Genomic DNA, 23,655 nt, shown 5'->3' with positions numbered 1-23,655 from the left:
AGTCCTTTTAAAATGAATCATGAAACCCAAATTCTTTTTTTTTTTTTTTATTAAAACAACCATACTGAAAAGAAACAGTGTCCACAAAATGGCGGCTGCCTGTTTGATTTGATTGTGATTTCCAAGACTAAAAGAAAGACATTTGAAATCATGTCTATAGTGTAAGTGAAGTTTTATTTTTCTCGACTAACATCCTAAAACAGGATTTGGAATTGGTTTTTTAGGATGACAGGTCCCCTTTAAATGTTAAAAGAATGTCTTCACCCTTCATTCTAGGAATAATACACAAAGCTCCATATCCTACCTGTTAGGAACGTGTTCATTGAGGACCTTCTCCTTGATCCTGGGCATTGGGCCCTTTTTATTTCTCTCTCTTTTTTTTAAAGTAAACAAATGTGTTTGGGAGCACGGATGAATGATCTGCTATTGTTGAATTAAAGGAGCCTGTAAGCCCGGTGGCAGCAGACAGGTGCAGTTATGGATAAAGCAACACGCTGATGGACTTTATTTATATAAGCGCAGAGCTGACTCCCAGCACTCAGCCAAATGCAGGGCAATATATAGTCCTTTGTTTAGACAGAGAAAACCAGCAGACGGCCTTTGAGGCTCAGGCTAAAAATATCAAGTTCAATTTACTCTGAGCAGCTGAAAAGTTTTCTACGTTTGCCTTTTCTCTTTATTTTATACTAATGGTGAACTGAAGTAACCACTGATTTTCCTGCGGGCATAATTACCAATAATATAAAGCAGTTGCCTATTGAGAGGACACTGTCTATATTATTCCCTCTATATCTGCCCAATAGAAGTATTAATCACTTTGTTTTCCCTTTGCTTCTATACAAGTGTTATTGGCTCGGTTAACTTTTTAGTATGTTGTAGAATGGCCACTTCTAAGCAACTTTTTAATTGGTCTTCATTATTATTTTTTTTTAATCATCTGCCTTTTTCCAGCTTTCAAATCTAAAAAGCAATTACACCACATTTTGTATTCAGGCCTCTATTTATATTCCAGCTTCTTATTAAAATCAAGGCATGGTTGCTAGGGTATTAAGGGCCCTAGGAACCAGATTGCTGACATTCGAAACTGAAGAGCTACTGAATAATAAAGTAACTCTAAACCTACAAATAATAAAACATTTAAATCAATTGCAAGTTCTTTAGTTTCAGGGTGGGGGACAGGTGGGTGTTCTTATAAGGGACCCTGTCATTGAGGGGGGCCTGGACAGATGTGATGACCTGATTTGCCGACTTCAAAAGGGGAGGGGCTTTGGATTGAGATCATCGTAAGCAGGGATGGGCGAATTTTTTCGCCTCGTTTCGCCCAAAAAAATGACGCCCATACACTTGTATGGCAGCATGCGTCCAAAAAAAAAACGTCGCGCAACAAATTTTTTATGACGCCCATAGACTTTAATGGGCATCTGCGAGATTTCGCCGGCGGCGAATTTTAAAACGAAACGGGTCAAAATCGCCCATCCCTAATCGTAAGTCCAGGACTTCATGGTGCGTGAGGAGCCGACACGTCGCAATGCGATAAAATGCATGCAATAAAATGCATGCGACGTGACGGATGTTTTAAAGAAAAAGGAAATGAAGGAGAAATCGCAGGTAAGAACTACATTGATCCGACTGTCGGATGAAAACGCAGCGTGCGACGTGTCGGCTCCTCGCACACCAGGAAGTCCTACCCTAAATGGCAATCAGTAATTGTAGGTGAGCATTATTTTTGGTGAGCATTTTTTTCCAGTGGCATCTGAGTTGACAGGAACCACTGCCCAAGGGGTAACCTTGGTAGGAAACAAATAACTTAGACCTGCTGAGGGAGAGGACCGTGCTAACTAAACGTATGCAAACTTTTTTTTTTTTTAATCATAAAAATAGATCAGTTCTCACTCAGTTTGAGATATTTATGCAGATATTCTGGACACATTTCCTGAAATACTTTCAATGTAACAGTACAGTCTTGTCACAGTGTTAGAAAATATTGTCTTCATCCATTCCCCAGATTACCCAACCCCTAGCCCCTCTGACTGATCCCTGCTCACTCTCTTATAACCTACACCCCATTTTATAGCCCATGAGAGGAATGCTCAATTCAAAGAGGTCCAGACTAAAGTGAAGTTTTCATATACATAGCCCTGGGTACCCCTGGAACTATAGCAGGGTGACTGTTACCCCAATGTTTCTATATATCTGTAACCTTGTTATGAGCTAAGGGGGCCCAGTCTGAAGGCCAGTTAGGGGGAGATTTGGGGTGAGTGCTTATTTGTGCCCTGGGTACCCCTGGAACTATAGCAGGGTGACTGTTACCCCAATGTTTCTATATATCTGTAACCTTGTTATGAGCTAAGGGGGCCCAGCCTGAAGGCCAGTTAGGGGGAGATTTGGGGTGAGTGCTTATTTGTGCCCTGGGTACCCCTGGAACTATAGCGGGATACTGTTACCCCAATGTTTCTATATATCTGTAACCTTGTTATGAGCTAAGGGGGCCCAATCGGATGGCCAGTTAAGGAAAGATTTGGGGGTGAGTGTTTGCTTAGGTGCCTACTGTGTTTATTATTGGTCACCTTGAGAAGGGGACAAGTAACAAAGGCAATACAGCAAACAGTATATGGCATAAGCAACAATGTTTCCTGCGAAGCTTTTTGGGGTTGATAACCTGCAATTTGGCTAGAAAAAGAAGCCTATGTGCTTATGTGGAGCAGTAAGGAGACTCAAGGAGGATTTTCTTTTTGTTTACAAAGTGCAGGGAGCCAAGCAATATCTTTTGTACATGTGTTTATTTGAAGTGACATTTTGAGGTATGTCAAGTACCAGCCTAAGGAAGATGTGGCTGAACACCGGAAGGCTCATTAATTTCCTCTTTCAGCACAGAGAAGTCTTTTGAGCTTGTGTTGTAGGTGCCTCGCTCACCCGAGGAAGGAAACGACTCTGACAGAGAAGGGAAATTAGAAGGCTTCTTGGTGCCAACTGGATGCAGTTGGAAGGAACAATCCTTATCAATTGTATCCAGTTCTGTAGTTTGTGTTATTATAAATCATGCCTTCCAGAATAGAGAGAGAACTTTCCTGCAGAGCATCAGGTGCCAAGAAAGACCTGTGCATGTATTAGACATACAGAAGGTGGAGGAAATCCAGGATCTCGGGCATTTATGGGAGCATAACCTTCTCTCTCTCTGGATATGTTGTTCTTTTATTTAACTTGTATTACATCTGGCTGCTTAAGACAACACCCTACTGAACCATATACACCCCCCCCCCTGGGCTGGGGGTAGGGAGGGGATACGGGGATTTATTTTTTTGCAGGGGGGCCTAGTACACTATTGTTACGCCTGATTAGATATAATATTCCAAGTGCCAACTGTTGTATTGTGTACTAGCGGGATTGTAGACTGTACCCAGAGCACCCAATCAGCGGTGGAGGAAGCAGACCCCACGGTTGTAGAAGGGATTGGACCACATCATCAGCTTCCTCTATACCAGGGATCCCCAACCTTTTGAACCAGTGAGCAACATTGAGAAGTTAAAGGAGTTGGGGAGCAACACTAGCATGAAAAATGTTCTTGGGGTGCCAAGTGCTGTGATTGCCCATTTGGTAGACCCTATATGGATTGTCAACATACATTCAGACTCTGTTTGGCAGTACTCTTGGTTTTTATCCAATTAAAACTTGCCTCCAAGCCTGGAATTCAAAAATAAGCTCCTGCTTTGAGTCCACGGGGAGCAACATCCAAGGGTTTGGGGAGCAAAATGTTGCTCATGAGCTACTGGTTGGGGATCACTAAATATCCCAGGCTGAAGATATGTATGCTGGACCCCTCTGAAGTTTTTTTTTTTGGGTGGAGGGACCAGTGCTCTATTGTCTAACCACTGCACCCTATTTTGAACTCTACTGTTGGCACCCTGCTTGCATCACCAGCTTAAGAAGTGATTGCTCTCTACTTGCACATTGTGCTGTTTGTGCCCGCTATTTTAGTAATGGGCAGGGTTCAGTGCACAAGCATGCATTTCTAGTAGGAAGAAGTGATTTCTTTAAAGGGATCCTGTCATGGGAAACCATGTTTTTTTCATAACACATCAGTTAATAGTGCTACTCCAGCAGAATTCTGCAGTGAAATCCATTTCTCAAAAGAGCAAACAGATTTTTTTATATTCAATTTTGAAATCTGACATGGGGCTAGACATTTTTCATTTTCCCATCTGCCCCTGGTCATGTGACTTGTGCCTGCACTTTAGGAGAGAAATGCTTTCTGGCAGGCTGCTGTTTTTCCTTCTCAATGTAACTGAATGTGTCTCAGTAAGACATGGGTTTTTACTATTGAGTGTTGTTCTTAGATCTACCAGGCAGCTGTTATCTTGTGTTAGGGAGCTGTTATCTGGTTACCTTCCCATTGTTCTTTTGTTTGGCTGTTGGGGGGGGAAGGGAGGGGGGTGATATCACTCCAACTTGCAGTACAGCAGTAACGAGTGATTGAAGTTTATCAGAGGAAAAAGTCACATGAGTTGGGGCAGCTGGAAAATTGACAATATGTCTAGCCCCTTGTCAGATTTCAAAATGGAATATAAAAAAATCTGTTTGCTCTTTTGAGAAATGGATTTTAGTGCAGAATTCTGCTGGAGCAGCACTATTAATTGATTCATTTTGAAAAAAAAATGTTTTTCCCATGACAGTATCCCTTTAAGGGCAGCTTTGAATTCATGCAGATTACAATCTTGCTTGCAAAAGGCTCGGCAAAAGAAAAGTCTCCTTGTTTCAGGGAAAGGGGGGGAAGGTTTGGCCAAAGTGCTTCTCGTCACAGACCAAACTAAACACGTCTGGCCGGGGTCATAATATCACAGCAGTTAAATAAAGAGATTAAGATTTATTTATTTTTAATTCTATTTTTCAAGCTAAAAAAAATAGGATCCTTAAATCCCAAAATAGAGTTCGGAAAGACAGACGCTACGTCTGGCCCACCGCTTGTATGGTAAATGTGACTCAAAGCAGTTGGTTCAGCTCCAGGCTGAGCCGTGCGTCGAGTTTATAGGCCTTTTATTGTGACTCGCTCGCCTTTTTTATTTTTTTTTTTTAAATGCAAATAATTTCCTTTGCAGGTGTGCACTTATTAGCAACTCTGCCGCTTTCCAAATCTCTCTGTTATTTTGTGGGGGAGTTTTATTCACGGCAACCCGAGACTTGGTGAATATAGAGTTATAGCACCAGGAGACCGGGGACTCGATAATTTTATTTCCTGCTGGGGGATATGATTTCTATGCAGGTGCCGGGATGGCAGGTATAGGGAATTAGAGAGGGGAGCTATGGAAATATACTTGAGAAATGCATAGGATATTTACTTAGTAACTATTTCTGACACTCAAAGAGATGGGGCTCAATTATAAAGACTGAGCACATTTTCCCATGGGCCTTAAACAGTAGCAACCAATCGAATGCTTACATTCATTGTTTTAGGCAGCAGCTGGCTGAGAAAAGCCAATCACAGCTATGGGTTACTGCCCATAGAAACATTTGCCCGGTGTTTATACATTAGCATCAGTGTTTTAATATTTCTAAGCAGCATTTTTACTACAATAAAATTAATATGAGAGAAATGTAGGGTGTTTATTAAATACAAGGCCCTCTGCTACAGCACCCCTTGCCTTGTGTTGTTACACCTTTCCTGCTGGGGTCACTGTTTACCTGGGGTAGATGAGCAACAGGCCTTTTCTAAGTGACATTGAGTCTAGGGATGGGGCTGGTATTTACCGCTGAGAGAGATTAAAAGTCTGTGTATTCATGTTCCCCTATGAGCCCCCCTGATTTGAGTGGATTATGTTTTCAACTAGGGATGCACTGAATCCACTATTTTGGATTCAGCCGAACCCCTGAATCCTTCGCAAAAGATTTGGCCGAATACCGAACCGAATCCTAATTTGTATATGCAAATTAGGAGTGGGAAGGAGAAAACATTTTTTACTTCCTTGTTTTGTGACAAAAAGTAACGTGATTTCCCTCCCTGCCCCTAATTTGCATATGCAAAATGGCCGAATACAGAACCAAATCCTGGATTCGGTGCTTCCCTATTCTCAACATAGCCTTGGTCACTAGTACCCTGGCCTTGAGGGTAGAGACACCTGCTTGGCTGTAAGAGCAGCTCTTGGTATTTCTGGGTTGTGGAGCATTAGCTCTATGCTCTATGCTCTCCCAGCAGCATTAGCTCTATGCTCTCCCACCAAACTTTGTTTGGGGTGACTTACCTCAAGTTGTCTCTGGTAACTACATTTTTACAACACCAGCAATGGGCTTACTGGTAAACTTTCTATTCCCTATCAATTCCAACCTTCCCTGACCTGCTCAGCTATTTTAAATGTTTAGTTCCTGCTCCCACCACCTCCCTTGACCTTCTCATTCCCACCCCAATTCTCCCATTCCCTCCCCAATTCTCCTATTCCCATCCAAATTCTTCCATTCCCTCCCCAATTCTCCCATTCCCACCTCAATTCTCCCATTCCCACCCCAATTCTTCCATTCCCACCTCAATTCTCCCATTCCCACCTCAATTCTTCCATTCCCACCCCAATTCTCCCATTCACATCCCAATTCTCCCATTCCCACTGCAATTCTCTCACTCACCCCAATTCTCCCATTCTCACCCCAAGTTACATCAACACCCCACACCTGTGAAGTTAACGTCCCCATACCTCTCTGCAGGCCTGTGATACTCAGAAGAAAAGTGGCAAACCCTTTGAGGTCCAGGTCTTGCTTTGGATGGCACAAGAGTAGTCCTCCAGCAAACCATGAATGGACCTACAGCCTACCAAGCTCTAAATTGAAATACCGCTGCTTAAAGCATGATTTACCAAAAAGAGATAATGGTTATTACTTTGTTTGCATGTCATAAAGCCCCTATAGCTCTTGGACTCAGAAATACACATATATATAATATTTATTTCTCTCCAAAGTCTTTGTTTCACCTACTTACCTTTATAATGTCCCTTTAGAGATCTCGTTAAAGTGTAAAAAAATTAAATCTTCAGGGCCATTGAGTAGATCTGTTTGCTTCTTATTCCCAGAAAGGTGCATCCATTCTTGGTGCCAGATTGCTGTGGTCTCCTGTCTGGCCGGAGGTGAAACAAATTTTAGACTAAGACTTCATAAAAGAGCAGACAGAGAGCATGCCAAGGGGATGGAGCCCATATTTAGTAAACTGTCGGAGGGTGTTCAGATTTAGCTCTAAATATGCCAACTGGACACGTCAGACAGCAGAAGCAAGTTGGCATTCCCCAGAATAACTACACAATACGTTTTGAACCTTGGGTCTCCGTGTGTTGCCGGCTGAAAACACCCAGCGTTTATCTGTGGAAGCTAGGTGCCGTTGAACAAGAATTTTAGGGGCCCAAGGCAATGAAGTAGCTAAGTGAGCTGTTGGACTGGGTCTCCTAGGGCCAACCAAGGAACCTGATATTTAGTGTCCGCTCTCTTTGAGACATTGCTAAGTGTAATGGTGTCATTCAGATCTATGATAGAAATAAAAAAGGGCTGATGGGAGTTGTCCTTGACTAGGGTCCACTGAGAAATCCTCTGATGATAGCAAGTCATTCTGACCCTGAATGTGAGTACATATAATACCATGTTCAGTTGAATATTCTATAGATCAGGGGTGCCCAAAAGGTAGCTCGGATCTACCAGTAGACCTTTAGTTGGTGATCAGTAGATCTCAAGACACTGTCAACAAACTTGACTAAATTGACCTTCTGTTTTATTCTTTTCATTTAGATATTTTTTCTTTGAAAGCTACATAAGAAATAGTTGGTTTTTTAAATATAGTAATATAAATTATCTCATAAATCAATATAATATTTGAGTAATATTTTCCATGTAACAGAATGCTAACAGTGATATTATGGATGTAGGATAACATCACTTAACGTAGACCATTACTAAAGTATGGGCACTCCTGCTATAGATCTTGTTTCTGTTGACTATGGGATATTGCACATTGAACGGGAAGATCTCTTATTGCAGTGTGAAGCTTCCAGTAATAGTGAACGGGAGTCTGGCACAAGCCAACTAGGCTATGATGTGGTATCAGTGTTTATACGCCCTCAAAGATTTTCTTTGATGCCCTGTAAGGTCAGTTAGAGCAAGATGTTGAGTGAACACCTATTGGCAGTTCTATATGTTCTTGGGACTATATCATGGTGACTGATATGATGGTGACGAGGAGTCCCTGGTCCAGCACTGGATCACACAGGGGGCTTGAACCTACACTTATAAGAAGAGAGGGGGGCCCAACACTGGATCATATAAGGGACTTAAACCTACACTGGATGAGTGAGTTGGACCTAAAGAGTGAGTTCCCTGGTCCAACGTTGGATCACACAGGTAAACCCAAAAACTAACTGAAACAGAACTTTGGTTTTTCCCATAAATAACTCTATAGTTGCCTTAAACAATAGGCTTATTCATACCTATACCCCCATATGTATTAAAAGCATTACATGAGATGGTTACCTGCTGATTGGTTGCTATGGTTACTGCACCTGGGCAAACTTAATGTCATTATTACATTGTCCAGTTGCAACTTTTACAACATTACCCTCATAAGTAATGTATTAGGTTAACATTGTAAAAGTTGCAACTGGACCATATAATAATGGCCTGGGCCTCTTCTAGAGATGCCATCCCACAGTTTGAGAAGCATTGCTCATGGAAATATCTGAATTCCGATCTCTGATGTGGTTTACTGGACTAGGGCTATAAGGTATCCAATTAGGGCTGCTTTGGGTCTTTTTGTGCTTGATGCACTCCAATAAGCTTTGCATTTGCAATAAAGGGTAAATTAGTACATGTAAGTTCTGTCTTCAGTTGTGTTTTTCCAGATGTGACATCTCCAGGAAATATATTAGAAGAAAGTTCATTTTGACTTTGCCATCAGATAATTTATTATGAGGATTAATGATACATACTGATCTGCAACCTAGATATTTGCCTTGGGGTATAAGACCATTCCCAAGTGGTGAGGAGAGTCTTTCTTTGGGAGCCACTGGCTGTCATGGCCTCCCACACTGATCTCTCTGTGGTTGTGTGAATCAACCACATATCCACGGTCAGCATTTCACGGCCGCTCTCGGCGCAGCCACAGGGTCTGCTTGTTAAACAAATATCTTTGGAGGGTGTCAGGATAATGAAAATCCTCTTTATATCTGAAACACACAAGAGAGCTGCAAAATTTTACAGTTTCTGGTTCTTTAGAACAAAGGTGTTTTTGAATAATCTCCTGCTTTCTCTTTGCCTCCTTATCTGCCACCGTAACATTCTAGTCTGGCCCACTTCTTGCGTTAAATACTCCCTACCATAAGCATATTCTGACCAAAATGACTACTTATGTAATGTATTAATGCTCCTCCCGCTGGAATTAGAGTGTTCTCACCCTACCCAGTGTTTGAGTTAAATTACATTTGTAACTTCTCCTTTAGACTTCATCAGAATGTCTTTGTCCTGCCACCTTCTAATCTAAATTTACGGGCATCCTATGCCCTCTCTATATATCCTCTGGTGAAGTCTTTAGCTTGAATTAAAGAGTTCCACTACTTGAGTTGCCATTAAAGAGTTCTAGTCCAGCCCACTGCTTCAATTATACTTCCTGTCCGTCCCCCTGTTTGCTGCTATCAGAGTTCTGTTCTCACCCATTGCTTGTTATACATCCCGTGCCACACCATATAGGAGGCTATCAAAAAGATATAGTCCAGCCCACTGCTTGAGTCAGTGACTCCCTGCCCCTCCCACTATAAGATTCCATCAAGGACTTCTGGTCCTATCCACTGCTCCATTTATACTTCCTGTTCCTCCCACTGTAAATTGCCATTAAAGGTTCTAATCCAGCTCATTGCTTAATTTACAGACTCCTTTTCCCTCCTCCTGTAAATTGTCATCAAATTGTTCAAGTATAGCCTACTGCTTGATTTTTCTACCCCTCTAAGCTGCCATTAAGGCTTTCTAGTCCAGCCCACTGTTTTAGTTCCTCCCTCTGTAAGCGGCCATTAAATATATCTAGTACAGCCCACTGTTTGAGTTACAGACTCCATAAACTGCAATCAGAGTCCAGCCCACTGCTTCAGTTATATTCCTCTTCCACCACCTCTCCATGCTGTCATTAGCAGTGTTCTAGTTGTGCCAATGCTTTAGTTAAGCTTCCTGTTCCTCCCAACTGTAATATGCCATTAAAGAGGTCTAATCCAGCCCACTGTTTGAGTCACAGACTCCCCGCCCCTCCTCCTGTAAGACTTTTGGTACCTCCACCTCTAAAATACCATCCGTTTTAATTATCTATTGTCTATTCGGACCCTCTACTATTTATCTTTCAGTCTCCCATTACACCACTGCTTGGTTGCTATGGTAAGATGGACCCTATCAATTCAATGGCTTCCAATATTGAAACATTATTGTATGCCTTAAATCGGCAATTACTCTGCTGCCAGACAAGCCAAGCCATTGCCAACATGAGCAAATGGCACAGGAACACATTGTAGCATGCCTTACCAGTGCCCCAAAAAAAGGTAAATATGAGAACATCTGCCACTTCATTAGAGGCGGGCGTCTCTAGGCGATTCTCTTAAATAAATGTCAGTGGAGCAGGACTGGTTTTGTGTTTTATTGAAATTCAGGTTAATTTGTTTTTATGGAAAGAGCGACATTTCCTGACTAGCAATATTCACCGTCAGAATGAACACTGTCTGGAACGGAGCACAATGCAACAGTGTCAATACTACAGTCAAGCCATTATTTATTATTTTTTTTACCCAGTGAGTGTTGCATGATGGGAAATGAGTCCCAAAATTCTGCAGAGGAGTTTAAAAAAAAAAACAAAAACTTGTCTGCTGAATACGGGTAATGCGCTGGAATGTCATGTTTTATACTTACGGGCAAATCTACAGAAATATGTGACTTAGATGGTAGAAACCTCCAGGGTGATCACATTTTTCCAGACTGCAGAAATTGGCAATTTAATATATAGTTTGTTACAGGAACAACGGTCTGTGGTATGGATTGTACGGATTAAATTTTGCCTTAAAGGCTATTTTGTTTCTTAAGTGAACTTGGGACAGTATAAATTATGCTTGCTCCTCCTTTGTTGGTGGCTGATGCTCTTAGAGTGGCACCTGCACATGTGGTTGGGGGCATTTTGACTGCAAGGTAGTCTCTCTTGGAATATCATGTGCCCAGTGTTTGACTGAAAAACATGGGGCCCACCAAAGAAACTCACCTCAAGTGTCCACAAGTTCATAAGCAATCCTCCCTTACTCGTATTATGTTGACCTAAATCCCTCAGGTTGGGTGGGTTCAGGCCCCTGTTGAGCCCCTGATGCAGGTTCAACCATTTAAAACTTCCAAGCAAAGCCTTGAAGATGTTATAGTGGAGACCCAATCCCCATGGGGGCTGATCCCACCCTTATATGAATCATCAGAAAAGAGTCAGGTTGGGTGTGAGTCATCAAGTAGACAAGGTCTTCAGACTGGGCTAGGAAGTGGCACATTTTTATTTGGGTTAGGTTAAAAAAAAAACAATATCTGACCAGCTACATACCACCACCAGGGGAGTAGTAGAGGTCAATACAAATGCACACATGAGATGAATTAGTATAGATATAAATAAGTAATGAAAGTCTGGTTGTACATGTACTAGTGTTATGAAGTTGGATAAGACCGGCCAGTGGGGTCCACTGGGATTTTTTCCAGTGCACTGGTGGGCCAGTCCAACCCTACATTGGCCCTAGAGAAGGAAACTTTTTTTTGGTGTTCATTCATTGTTTTTTTTAGGACAGGAAGATATAAAACAGAATATGGCATTAGCCTGATCCTAGCATTACTAGTGCTCAAGAAGCACTTTCCTCCTCAACACTTATAGAAAGGCAAAAAAAAACCAAAAGAAGATAATCCAGTTGCTTGAATAACTAAGCATCATCATTTAAGTCCATAAGTAAATCTTCCCCTTTAATACTAATTGTTGCATGAACCCTGTTATGACACATCACACACAATGCCAGGCCTGAAATTACAAGAAATAAGTTGTTGGCAAAGGCTGAAATGTTTTGTTTTTTAATGTCATTCTGTGCATCCGAAACAAGTAAGGTTTATTTCCCACCCTACAGCTTAATGGCTATATGGAAAATAAGCCTTTGGCCCTTCAAATCTTCATTGGGACAGCAGATGATCGGATTTTAAAGCCTCATGCGTTCTATCAAGTGCACCGCATCACTGGAAAGACCGTGACCACCACCAGCTACGAGAAAATTATTGGCAACAGCAAAGTGCTGGAGATGCCTCTGGAACCCAAGAACAATATGAGGGCAATGTAAGTAGTGTTTATCTGTATAGAACAGCTGTTGTAAAAAAAAAAATTTTCTAATGTTCCTGGACCATGCTTAAGTTAAGTGTGTAAACGTGATCTACTATAGCTAGTAGATATTCTAGTTAGTCAACTAGTCTCAATACTCTCTGGGGAATATTTCGTAGCTGGTGGATACACGTTAAATTAGAGAGATCTGTTGTAGCTAGTGGATAATTAAACTAGGTAATTAGAGGCAATCTGGTGTAGCTAATGGATATTCAAGTTGGGTATCTAGAGGTTATATACTCAGATTCTAGAGCAGATCTACTGGCTCTAGGGATACTTAGTTTGGCTCAGAGTCAAAGCCGCGAAGTTGCTGGATAATCCTTCGGTATCTTTAGTCCATGGTGAATACTGAAGTTAGAAGTCTAGTAGCAATCTTCTATAGATCATTTAGAGACAATCTGTTGTAGATAATAATGGAGTTGGGTATAAATGTAATCTATTGTAGTTGCTGGACTCTCAAATTGAGAATCTAATTCTTGGCGGATACTTAAATTAGGATTCCAAAACCAGTATATTGAGCCCGTGGTTACTAAAGAACCTAAGCATCTAGCAAATTTGTGGTGGATACTGGATACTTTAATTTAAGTTTCTAAAGGCAATGTACAATCTTTTGTACAATTTACTGTTCACGGTTAATGCTCATAAGGAATCTAGACGCAATATGCTATAGCCGAGATATGCTCGTGTTCGATAACTAAAGCCAATCTGTTTTAGCTGGTTAATAATGAACTGAAAGATCTATAGGCAACTATGGCTGGTGAATACTGACGTTGATTGTCTAGAGGTGATCAACTACAGCTGAAAGATGCTCATTTGAGTATTGGATCTATTATACAGTATTCTTGGGGCAAGGGGTCTTTTTGCCAAATGGAACATCTACTTAAAACTATTGTTTGCATTCATACAAGGATCGTTTTCTAGTTGGGACCAGTGCCTCAAGGGTTTATCCTTGTCTTTTGCTTTTTAACTGGTTCATAAATTACCTTGAGGTTCAAAATATAAGTCCTATCTCTTTTTTCTGATGATACTAATTTGTGTAAAACTAGAAGTTCTCTGGTATAAAGTGGGCATTTACTCTAGTAGTAAATCATGCTTTTACCTCTTTATATAACCCTGGTACAAACTTACCTTGAGTATGAAGTATTTTTGGGTGCCAGCCATCAGTATAATAATGAGCTGGAAAGGGTGCAGAGACGGGCAACTTAACTTGTAAAAGGAATAGAAGAATCCAATTAGGAGGAAAGACTATCAAGGTTTGAGTTGTTTTCTCTTCTCTGGAGAAAAGATGCTTCTGAGGGGACATGATTACTCTTTAGAAGTACATTAAGAAAACATTATATACAAGTGTGGAGGATCTTTTTCCATACAGAAAAAAAAAAACACAGAAGCCACCCCTTTTAGACTTGAGGAACTAAGCTGTTCTTTGAAATTGTTCTTCACAGTGAAGGTAGTGAGGCTGTATGCTAACTGATGTTGTGATGAGAGCTTCTATTTGAGAGGAACTTCATTGTCTTTTGGGACAGGCAAAATATCCAGGGACAGATTTTTTTCCTTAGAGTTTTCTGGGAAATGACTACAGGTTGTTGATGCTCAAGTTGGAGAACTAGAGGATACCTACTGTAGCAGGCCGAGACTCAAGTTGGGGAACTAGAGGAAACCTAATGTAGCTGGCCGATATTCAAGTTGGAGAACTAGAAGAAACCTACTGTAGCTGCCCAATAATCAAGTTGGAGAACTAGAGGATACCTATTGGAGCTGGCCAATATTCAAGTTGGGGAACTAGAGGAAACCTACTGTAGCTGGCTGATACTCAAATTGGGGAACTAGAGGAAACCTACTGTAGTTGGCCTATACTCAAGTTGGGGAACTAGAGGAAACCTACTTTAGCTGGCCGATACTCAAGTTGGGGAACTAAAGGAAACCTACTGTAGCTGGCTGATACTCAAGTTGGGGAACTAAAGGAAACCTACTGTAGCCGGCCGATACTCAAGTTGGAGAACTAGAGGAAACTACTGTAGCTGGCCAATACTCAAGTTGGAGAACTAGAGGAAACTACTGTAGCTGGCCGATACTCAAGTTGGGGAACTAGAGGAAACCTACTGTAGCTGGTCAATATTTAAGTTGGGGAACTAAAGGAAACCTACTGTATCTGGCCAATACTCAAAGTGGATTTCCTAAGTCAATCTAGTCTCGCTAAGAGGAGCCTGCTCTTTTCCCACCTACCAGAAATTAAACAGAATGTAAATGAAATACAACTTGGGCATCATGGCTATTTACGAGACTATGAATCATAGTATATAAATGTTATAATGGTATTTGCCTGCCCATAAAAACTCTGCTTCTCAGACTTCTGCAAAAAGCAGATGGGATTTTATTCATGGTCTGGCGAAGTAATCTTATTGGTGTGGCCTGGTGGGAATGCACAGTTAGTTTGCGTTTTACAGCAGTGACCAGAGGGAAAGCTCCAAACTTCAGCCTCTTATCCGAACAACCTGCCTGTTCTTTATACCATTGAAGAAAAAGACTCCCAGCTCCCTCAGCACTGCCGGCTGTATTTAATAGCACATTATAGGGGAGTTGTTAAAAATACCACACTTTAACGGCTTATTTGGGAGAACAGTCTGAAAAGCATTTTTCCACATACACTATTTCTCTTTTACAACGTGTATATTTTATTTAACTTTTTATATCCATTCACTTTGAATATGGACAGCTCAAACTTATCTACTGGCAAAAATGAATTGCTCACTATTGCAATTCTTTTCTAAGCAATCTAATTTATCTGGCTGGTTCTGACTCCTGAAACACTTGAGTAATTCACACCAACCAATCAGCAGTCTCCTTTTATTATTCTAAATGCACTCTACCGGTCAACATGATGGTCTTATTGGCTGCTTTGGGTTATTAGAAGCATACTTTAACCCTCACACAGTGTTTACCGTTTTACCAAACTGTTTGATCAGTTTGGGGGTGTCAGGGTTGCACCTCTTAATAAATATTGATCATTTTCCCATAGAACTGACTGTGCAGGGATCCTGAAATTAAAGAATGCAGACATCGAGCTGAGGAAAGGAGAGACTGACATTGGGCGGAAGAACACAAGGGTGCGTTTAGTTTTCCGAGTCCACATTCCAGAGGCAAATGGTCGGATTGTGTCCCTGCAAGTGGCTTCCAACCCTATTGAATGCTGTAAGTTCAGTGGGGCAACATTTTAAGACTTATATAATAATGTTCATCCTCACCATAATTGGTACATATTATAAATACAGATATACACTGGCTTTGTTTTTTTTAATTTTTTTAATTTATTTATATAATACACAAAAGCCATGAATATCCTGTAAATGTTATCCTTCTAAACAGCTCTTAGTGATGTCATCAATTATAAACAGAGCTTAATGATGTCATTCTTGTCACATGACTCACTAAAACTTGTGTATTATAATAAATAAAGTACCCCTTGTTGGAAAATATGAGGATTTTAGAAGTAACTTCGGAGTTCTGTGACCAGTGTAAAATCAATTGGCCTTCGGCCTCGTTCTTTTATATGGTTATGGAACTCCTCGTTGACTTATAATATTCTTATATTTTGCAATAGGGGGTAATACTTTATTCACTATATAAACATGTCTTTTTTGGAGAAGCCAGTCCTTGAATATAATAAATGTTATGATCTATGAATACCAATACTTTTAGTGTATAGTGAAATGAGTGCTTCTACCCTGACTCCTGAGATAGGAAGTCATTAACATTCCATTATGAATAAGAAGGCTGGAAAGGGTTTGTTTCCCAATGTTCTAGCTCCCACTGCAGAGGAAAAGCCCTAAATGACCGGGATTTTAGGGCTGGTTTGGAAAGGGAGGCTGTGAAAAATCCCAAACCCATTGCCCTATAATCGTTTTTACTCTCTTGCATCCCCATTTCATTTTTGCACCCCTTCCATTCCTTATTCAATTTTCTTCTCTTCTATGTCCTTTCCTCACTTCCAAATTACTCTTGCGTAGGCTCCTAAAAAGCAGAGCTGCCATAGGTTGGTTGCAGATGGTACTACCATAAAAGTTTCTATTGCACTGAAAACATATTTAGCCCTGTTCAGTTTGCCATAAGTCTTGCTTGTTCAGGGCTCTAGAGTGCAAATTAGACTGATGGTGGTCAAGCCCTGGAGCACACAAGGCTACAATTGGACTTCACATCCAGATGTCAAACTACTACACCCATAGTACCTTTCAAGCAAGTGTCTAGTGGATTAGAAGACCCAGTGGAACCTGGAAGATCTCCTTATAGTGCACTTGTTGGCCTTGCACCATCTCCTATTTTGATCTTCATGTTGTGGGCAGATTAATAGTAATTTAGAACTAATGACCATAGTTGTCTATTTAGGCGTGGCCTTGGAAAATTAGTAGGAGACAACACCAATATGCAAGTTGTTATTTCTTCTGGGTGTATCTTATTACAGCCAAGTTCTTAACCAAAATCATGCAATACCCAATGGAACACTTGTGTTGCCGAATATCAAACTATCTTGTGTGCATTTCTTTTCAGCCCAAAGATCTGCTCATGAGCTCCCCATGGTGGAGAGGCAGGATATTCACAGTTGCCTGGTGTACGGTGGGCAACAGATGATTCTCAGTGGCCAGAACTTCACAGCCGAGTCCAAAGTTGTATTCACAGAGAAGACTTCAGGTAGGTAATCTGCGGAGGGTGTCCTTTCAGCTGATCTGTGGAACCACTCAGGCTTTAAAGTTCTGGTGTAACCTATGTCCCTCATATGTGTATCAAATCCAGGTCATTGATCATTTGGTCCCCCATTTTTGATTCATTAACGTTACTGAAATTAGCCCCTTCCTTTTTTCGGGGGGAGGGCTTTTTAAAGACCTAAAGGGAACCCTTAACTTCAAGAACTGACCTTCTAAAGGGGTCGTCCACACAAAATCACATCACACCTGGTGAAAACCCATGTGTTTTTTAATAATGTGTCAGTATCCTTGGCCAATCATGGATATAGGAAACAATAACTGTTTTATAGGGCTTCTTTATCAAGATATTTTGGTATATTACTGAGTTTTCTTACACTCTTTCTACCGCTGAAGTCGAGCAGTTACTTCTGCCCCTATCCTGCTCTCCAGAGCACTGCCTTCAAGTGCCTAGTTACAGACCTGTTATATTATATTTTTATTGTGTTTCTATTGAGCTGTTGTGGATTCTGGGGGGGAATCCGACACTTTCTGGCAGTCGCACAACAAATAGACTTACGTGGCGTGAGGTCACTGGGATATCCCCATCTAAACACGACCAAACAGGAAAAAATCTAAGAGCTCCTGCAAGTCAGTTACCATAGCTGTAACAAACTGTGTGAATCAGGGTGGAATCCAGTGTTTTGGAAGGTTCCCTGCATGACACAATGCATTGGAATTTTACAGATGGTAAATCTTCATTAACAGAGAGGAATCCACAATTTGCCTGAGCTTTCTGGCACAGCCCTCTGTATGGGGGCGCACATGGAAATCAGCCTGGCCTTGACTTTTCTGCTAAGCAACCATGTATTTTAAAGCAATATTATCATCCCTGGGCTTCCCCTTTATGAAAAAATGTTCATTGTTATGTAGTTCTGGGCCATTTTCTTTTATTGAATAAATGCTTTTTTAATCACTTCCAATCCAGCCTCTGGGCCATAAAGCAGGGCAGGACTGCTGCTTACAATGGGAATCAGATAGGATCTGTGCAGCCACTGGGACAGAATGCTCTGTTATACAGATAGCTAGAATCTCAGCTGCCATAAAGCAGGACAGGACTGCTGCTTACAATGGGGATCAGATAGGATCTGTGCAGCCACTGGGACAGAATGTTCTGTTATACAGATAGCTAGAATCTCAGCCATAAAGCAGGGCAGGGCTGCTGCTTACAATGGGGATCAGATAGGATCTGTGCAGCCACTGGAACAGAATGCTCTTTTATACAGATAGCTAGAATCTCAGCTGCCATAAAGCAGGGCAGGATTGCTGCTTACATTGGGGATCAGATAGGATCTGTGCAGCCACTGGGACAGAATGCTCTGTTATACAGATAGCTAGAATCACAGCCATAAAGCAGGACAGGACTGCTGCTTACAATGGGGATCAGATAGGATCTGTGCAGCCACTGGGACAGAATGTTCTGTTATACAGATAGCTAGAATCTCAGCCATAAAGCAGGGCAGGACTGCTGCTTACAATGGGGATCAGATAGGATCTGTGCAGCCACTGGGACAGAATGTTCTGTTATACAGATAGCTAGAATCTCAGCCATAAAGCAGGGCAGGACTGCTGCTTACAATGGGGATCAGACATGATCTGTGCAGCAACCGGGACAGAATGTTCTGTTATACAGATAGCCAGTGCCGGACTGGCCCGGCGTTGGGCCAGACCCCCTCACCCGATATTTGGGATTGCACAAAAAAATTTCTTCCGCTCCACGCATCGATGTTTGCGCATGCGCATAGTGCATGCAGTTTGCACATCGGCGTGGCATAGTTCACGCATGAGCACCAAGTGGCGCCGAGCAAGCATTGCAGTAGGTGGGCAGGGGGGCTGGAGGGGGGCCCTGGACAGCAGTCCCGGTAGGCCCCGGTCCCCCAGTCCGACCCTGCAGATAGCTAGAGTCTCAGCCATAAAGCAGGACAGGACTGCTGCTTACAATGGGGATCAGATAGGATCTGTGCAGCCACTGGGACAGAATGTTCTGTTATACAGATAGCTAGAATCTCAGCTGCCATAAAGCAGGACAGGACTGCTGCTTACAATGGGGATCAGATAGGATATGTGCAGCCACTGGGACAGAATGCTCTGTTATACAGATAGCTAGAATCTCAGCTGCCATAAAGCAGGACAGGACTGCTGCTTACAATGGGGATCAGATAGGATCTGTGCAGCCACTGGGACAGAATGCTCTGTTATACAGATAGCTAGAATCTCAGCTGCCATAAAGCAGGACAGGACTGCTGCTTACAATGGGGATCAGATAGGATCTGTGCAGCCACTGGGACAGAATGCTCTGTTATACAGATAGCTAGAATCTCAGCTGCCATAAAGCAGGACAGGACTGCTGCTTACAATGGGGATCAGATAGGGTCTGTGCAGCCACTGGGACAGAATGCTCTGTTATACAGATAGCTAGAATCTCAGCTGCCATAAAGCAGGACAGGACTGCTGCTTACAATGGGGATCAGATAGGACCTCTGTCACTGTTTACTGTTTCAGGAATCAGAACCAGCAGTGCAGAGAATACAGAAGTCACAAAGTCCAAGAAATTTTTTTCTTTACAAGATATACAAAATATATTTTGATAATTTATTGTGCAAGAAAACTTCTGGAAGAAGCTGTACAGAGAGCATAACCCCTCACCTGCTGAAAGGCATGATATAAAGCATTGGCTGGAGGAATAGAAATTCCCTTCTCTCCCTCCTTAGTCATCGTCTCCCAGTGACTCATTTTATTACACGCCGCTTCTCTGGGTGAAATATTCACATGACCCGAAGCCTGAATTTCATTCACACCATTCGGGGGCCAAAAAGACTGATGGTGTCCCAGCTGCCATGTCAATACAAAGCTCACTCGAGAGCGGCTGCAGAATCTTTGCTTCCCCTGCTTTTGCTATTCCCGTTATATATGAATCTTAAGTAATGCTCTAAGGAACATGCAAAGCTGACTTTAGGGAGTGATGGCCTTGGGGTCTGCACGTAATAGAATCTGTGCAAAGCGTGGTACAGGCATCGGACCTGGTATCCAGAATACTTGAAACCTGGGGTTTTCTGGATAACAGATCTTTCCGTAATTTGTATCATCATACCTTAAGTCTACTAGAAAATCATATAAACATTAAATAAACCCTATAGGCTGGTTTTTCTCCCAATAAGGATTAATTATATCTTAGTTTGGATCAAGTACAAGCTACTGTTTTATTCTTATTATTCTTATTATTAATAAACATTTGAGCTATTTGGATAAAATCTATGGGAGACGGCTTTTCTGTAATTTGGAGCTTTCTGGATAACTGATCCCATACTTGTAGTAGGAAAAGATGGAGACAGTTGGGCCAGGACTTTAGACTGCATATACGGTTATTGATGGTGGACAGGCTCTGAAGAACTCCAGTGTTCAGCTTGAAACCCCTGCAGCAGCTTATAGTAAGCGGGCAAGTCCTAGGGGCAAATTCACTAAGCACCAAAGCGCCGAACGCTAGCGTTACTTCGCTAGCGTTTGGCATTTTCGTTACTGCGCAAATTCACTAACGGACGCTGGCGTAGTTTCGCTAGTTTTACTTCGCACCCTTACGCCTGGCAAAGTTTCGCTAGCGACGTAACTACGCAAATTCACTAACGCGCGCAGTGTACTGAACGCTACCTTTTACGCTAGACTTCCTTTGCCACCTCAGACCAGGCAAAGCGCAATAGAGTAGATAGGGATTGCTTCAAAAAAAGTCAAAATTTTTTTTAAGTCCCAAAAAACGCTGTCGTGTTTTCTACATTATGGGTGATAGGCTGAAAAAGATCGAAAAATTTTTTGGGGCTCCCCTCCTTCCCCCCTACATTTCCTGACTCATGGCAACTTACCTAGACAGTGGGCACATGTGTAGGGCAAAATAAAATTTTTATTTGGTGTTTTGAAGCTTTTCTAGCCATTTGTAGTGCTGATACATATTCCTCCATTGAAATTTGAATTTGGCGCCGTATGCAAATTAGCCTTCGCTAGCGTAACTTCGCTTTACTTAGCGAATCAACGCTAGCGCAACTTCGCAACCTTACGCTACCCCTGAGCGCAACTTCGGATTTTAGTGAATTTGCGAAGCGCTGGCGAAACTACGCCTGGCGAAGTGCGGCGAAGTTACGCCTGGCGCAACTACGAATCTTAGTGAATTTGCCCCCTAGTGTCTAAACCTGACCTGAAAGCCTTCAATGACACATTTATAATGGAACTTATTTGGCTGAACAATAGCTCCCAGTTCTTACACCTTAAGGACAGAGACATGCGCTGCTATTTCGGGAGATTAGTCGCTCAGAGACAAAACGCTTCTTCTTCGGGCGACTAATCTCCCAGAGCTGCCTTCCCACCGGCTAGGATGGCACTCGGAATGCTTCGTTTTCCGAAGTCGCCCAAGGTTGCCTCACGAGGAAAACTTCGGGCGTCTTCGGAAAGGCGAAGCGATCCGAGTGCCATCCCGCTGGTGATTAACATTCTAGCCTACGGGAAGGCAGTTCGGGGAGATTAGTTGCCCGAAGAAAAAGCGATTTGTCGATGGGCGACTAATCTCCCAAAATAGCAGCGTGAGTCTCTGCCCTAAATGCAATTTGCAGTTTTGATCGTGCATTTGTGGTCGGCTTGCTGTGAGCAGGGAAACCACTAACTGTGTGTTGTACATTACACTGAATCATTAAGTGCAGAGATAAAGGCACCAGATAAAGTTCTGACCACAGAAAGCAGGAAAGTGGAAATAGAGGAAACATATGCAAAAAAAAAAAAAAAAGTTCTAATTGGGTGTGATTGTGAGGCTGATAAACTATCTCTAATCATACTGAGGACTCGTCTGTGCTAAAAGGGGCCAGGCGTGATTTTGAAGCTAAAGATGCTGCAGTCAGCAAAATCAGGAGGACCGTCCTTGAGGACCGTCTTTGGGGTAGGGAGAAAGATGGAGATGGCTTTAATCTACAGTTATACATTTTCTAAATACCTGCTGCTGTACTACCACAACTCCCAGCATCCTCTGTCCACATTCCAATAGCAGCACAAAAAAATATTATATAATAGAGAGATTATTATATCAATGGGGCACAGACATAACAGGAGCAGATTATTGCACCAACTTCTGGATTTCTGAGGTCCAATAGCTGAACAGTATTAATGGCATTCAGAATTCTGTACTTCAATATCTCATTTCCAGTACTTCAGCGTGTGGCACCAATACATGATATACCGGCCTTTCATGGCACATTTCAAAATCCCTCTCGGGGCTGCTGGGCAACACTGATTGTTCATGAAAACAGAATTTTCATCCCTTCCAGATTCCCAGCATGACTAAACCTAGGCCCTCAGCTGTTCAGCACAGGAAGGAGTCTTGCTCTGTAGTGCAAGGCGGAACTATTTCTCTCTCTCTTTAATATCATCCAATTGCATTTGATTTGTGTGTGAAGCCGAGCCAAAAATAAATGTATCAACACAAATGAGTTCTGGGACCCAGATGCAAAACATACTTTAAAGAGAAAGTAATATTAATTTTTTAAGACAGTACAGTATGAGGATATAACTTATTGTGCCCAGAACATTCCTTCTCTGTATATTTGTATTTATACACATGGGAAGGAGGTGCCATATTGTTTCCCTGGCTTAGACAGTACAGTATGAGGGTATAGCTTATTGTGTGCCCAGAACATTCCTTCTCTGTATATTTGTATTTATACACATGAGAAGGAGGTGCCATATTGTTTCCCTTAGACAGTACAGTATGAGGGTATAGCTTATTGTGTGCCCAGAACATTCCTTCTCTGTATATTTATATTTATACATATGGGAAGGAGCTGACATATTGATTCCCTTAGACAGTGCAGTATGAGGGTGTAGCTTATTGTGTGCCCAGAACATTCCTTCTCTGTATATTTGTATTTATACATATGGGAAGGAGGTGCCATATTGTTTCCCTTAGACAGTACAGTATGAGGGTTTAGCTTATTGTGTGCCCAGAACATTCCTTCTCTGTATATTTATATTTATACATATGGGAAGGAGCTGACATATTGATTCCCTTAGACAGTACAGTATGAGGGTACAGCTTATTGTGAGCCCAGAACATTCCTTCTCTGTATATTTGTATTTATACATATGGGAAGAAGGTGCCATATTGTTTCCCTTAGACAGTACAGTATGAGGGTATAGCTTATTGTGTGCCCAGAACATTCCTTCTCTGTATATTTGTATTTATACATATGGGAAGGAGGTGCCATATTGTTTCCCTTAGACAGTACAGTATGAGGGTATAGCTTATTGTGTGCCCAGAACATTCCTTCTCTGTATATTTGTATTTATACATGTTGGAGAGAAGAGCTATATTGTTTTCCTTAGTTAGCGGTCAGTGATGTCATAAGGGGTGTACACATGCACAGTGTTGTCATAGAGCCCCCCTGCTTTGGCCTCGCTCACAAATTTCCATTTTACAAGTTGACTTCTCTGCTGTAGGATCACCAGACTTAACCAGTATGGCTACTCCCTGTTTAAGGGCTAGTCCACACGGCGAGGCATTTTCAGGCGACTGTTGAA

General features: G+C 41.9%; 1 protein-coding gene across 5 annotated transcripts in view; it reads left to right on the top strand.

Moving 5' to 3' along the window:
* nfatc2.S (nuclear factor of activated T cells 2 S homeolog) overlaps positions 1–23,655 on the top strand; it is an 88,354-nt gene that overhangs the window by 30,759 nt on the left and 33,940 nt on the right. For all 5 annotated transcript variants that reach the window (XM_041578374.1, XM_041578375.1, XM_018238177.2 and 2 more), the window contains exons 4-6: positions 12,129–12,331; positions 15,390–15,562; positions 16,916–17,056. In XM_041578374.1, coding sequence (XP_041434308.1) covers positions 12,129–12,331; positions 15,390–15,562; positions 16,916–17,056 — 517 coding nt within the window. The remainder of the gene's footprint in view (positions 1–12,128; positions 12,332–15,389; positions 15,563–16,915; positions 17,057–23,655) is intronic.

This window comes from Xenopus laevis, chromosome 9_10S, assembly GCF_017654675.1.
Source record: "Xenopus laevis strain J_2021 chromosome 9_10S, Xenopus_laevis_v10.1, whole genome shotgun sequence".
NCBI classification, from domain to species: Eukaryota; Metazoa; Chordata; class Amphibia; order Anura; family Pipidae; genus Xenopus; species Xenopus laevis.
Note: the sequence above shows the minus strand (reverse complement) of the source record. Positions and strands in the feature narration are given on the sequence as shown.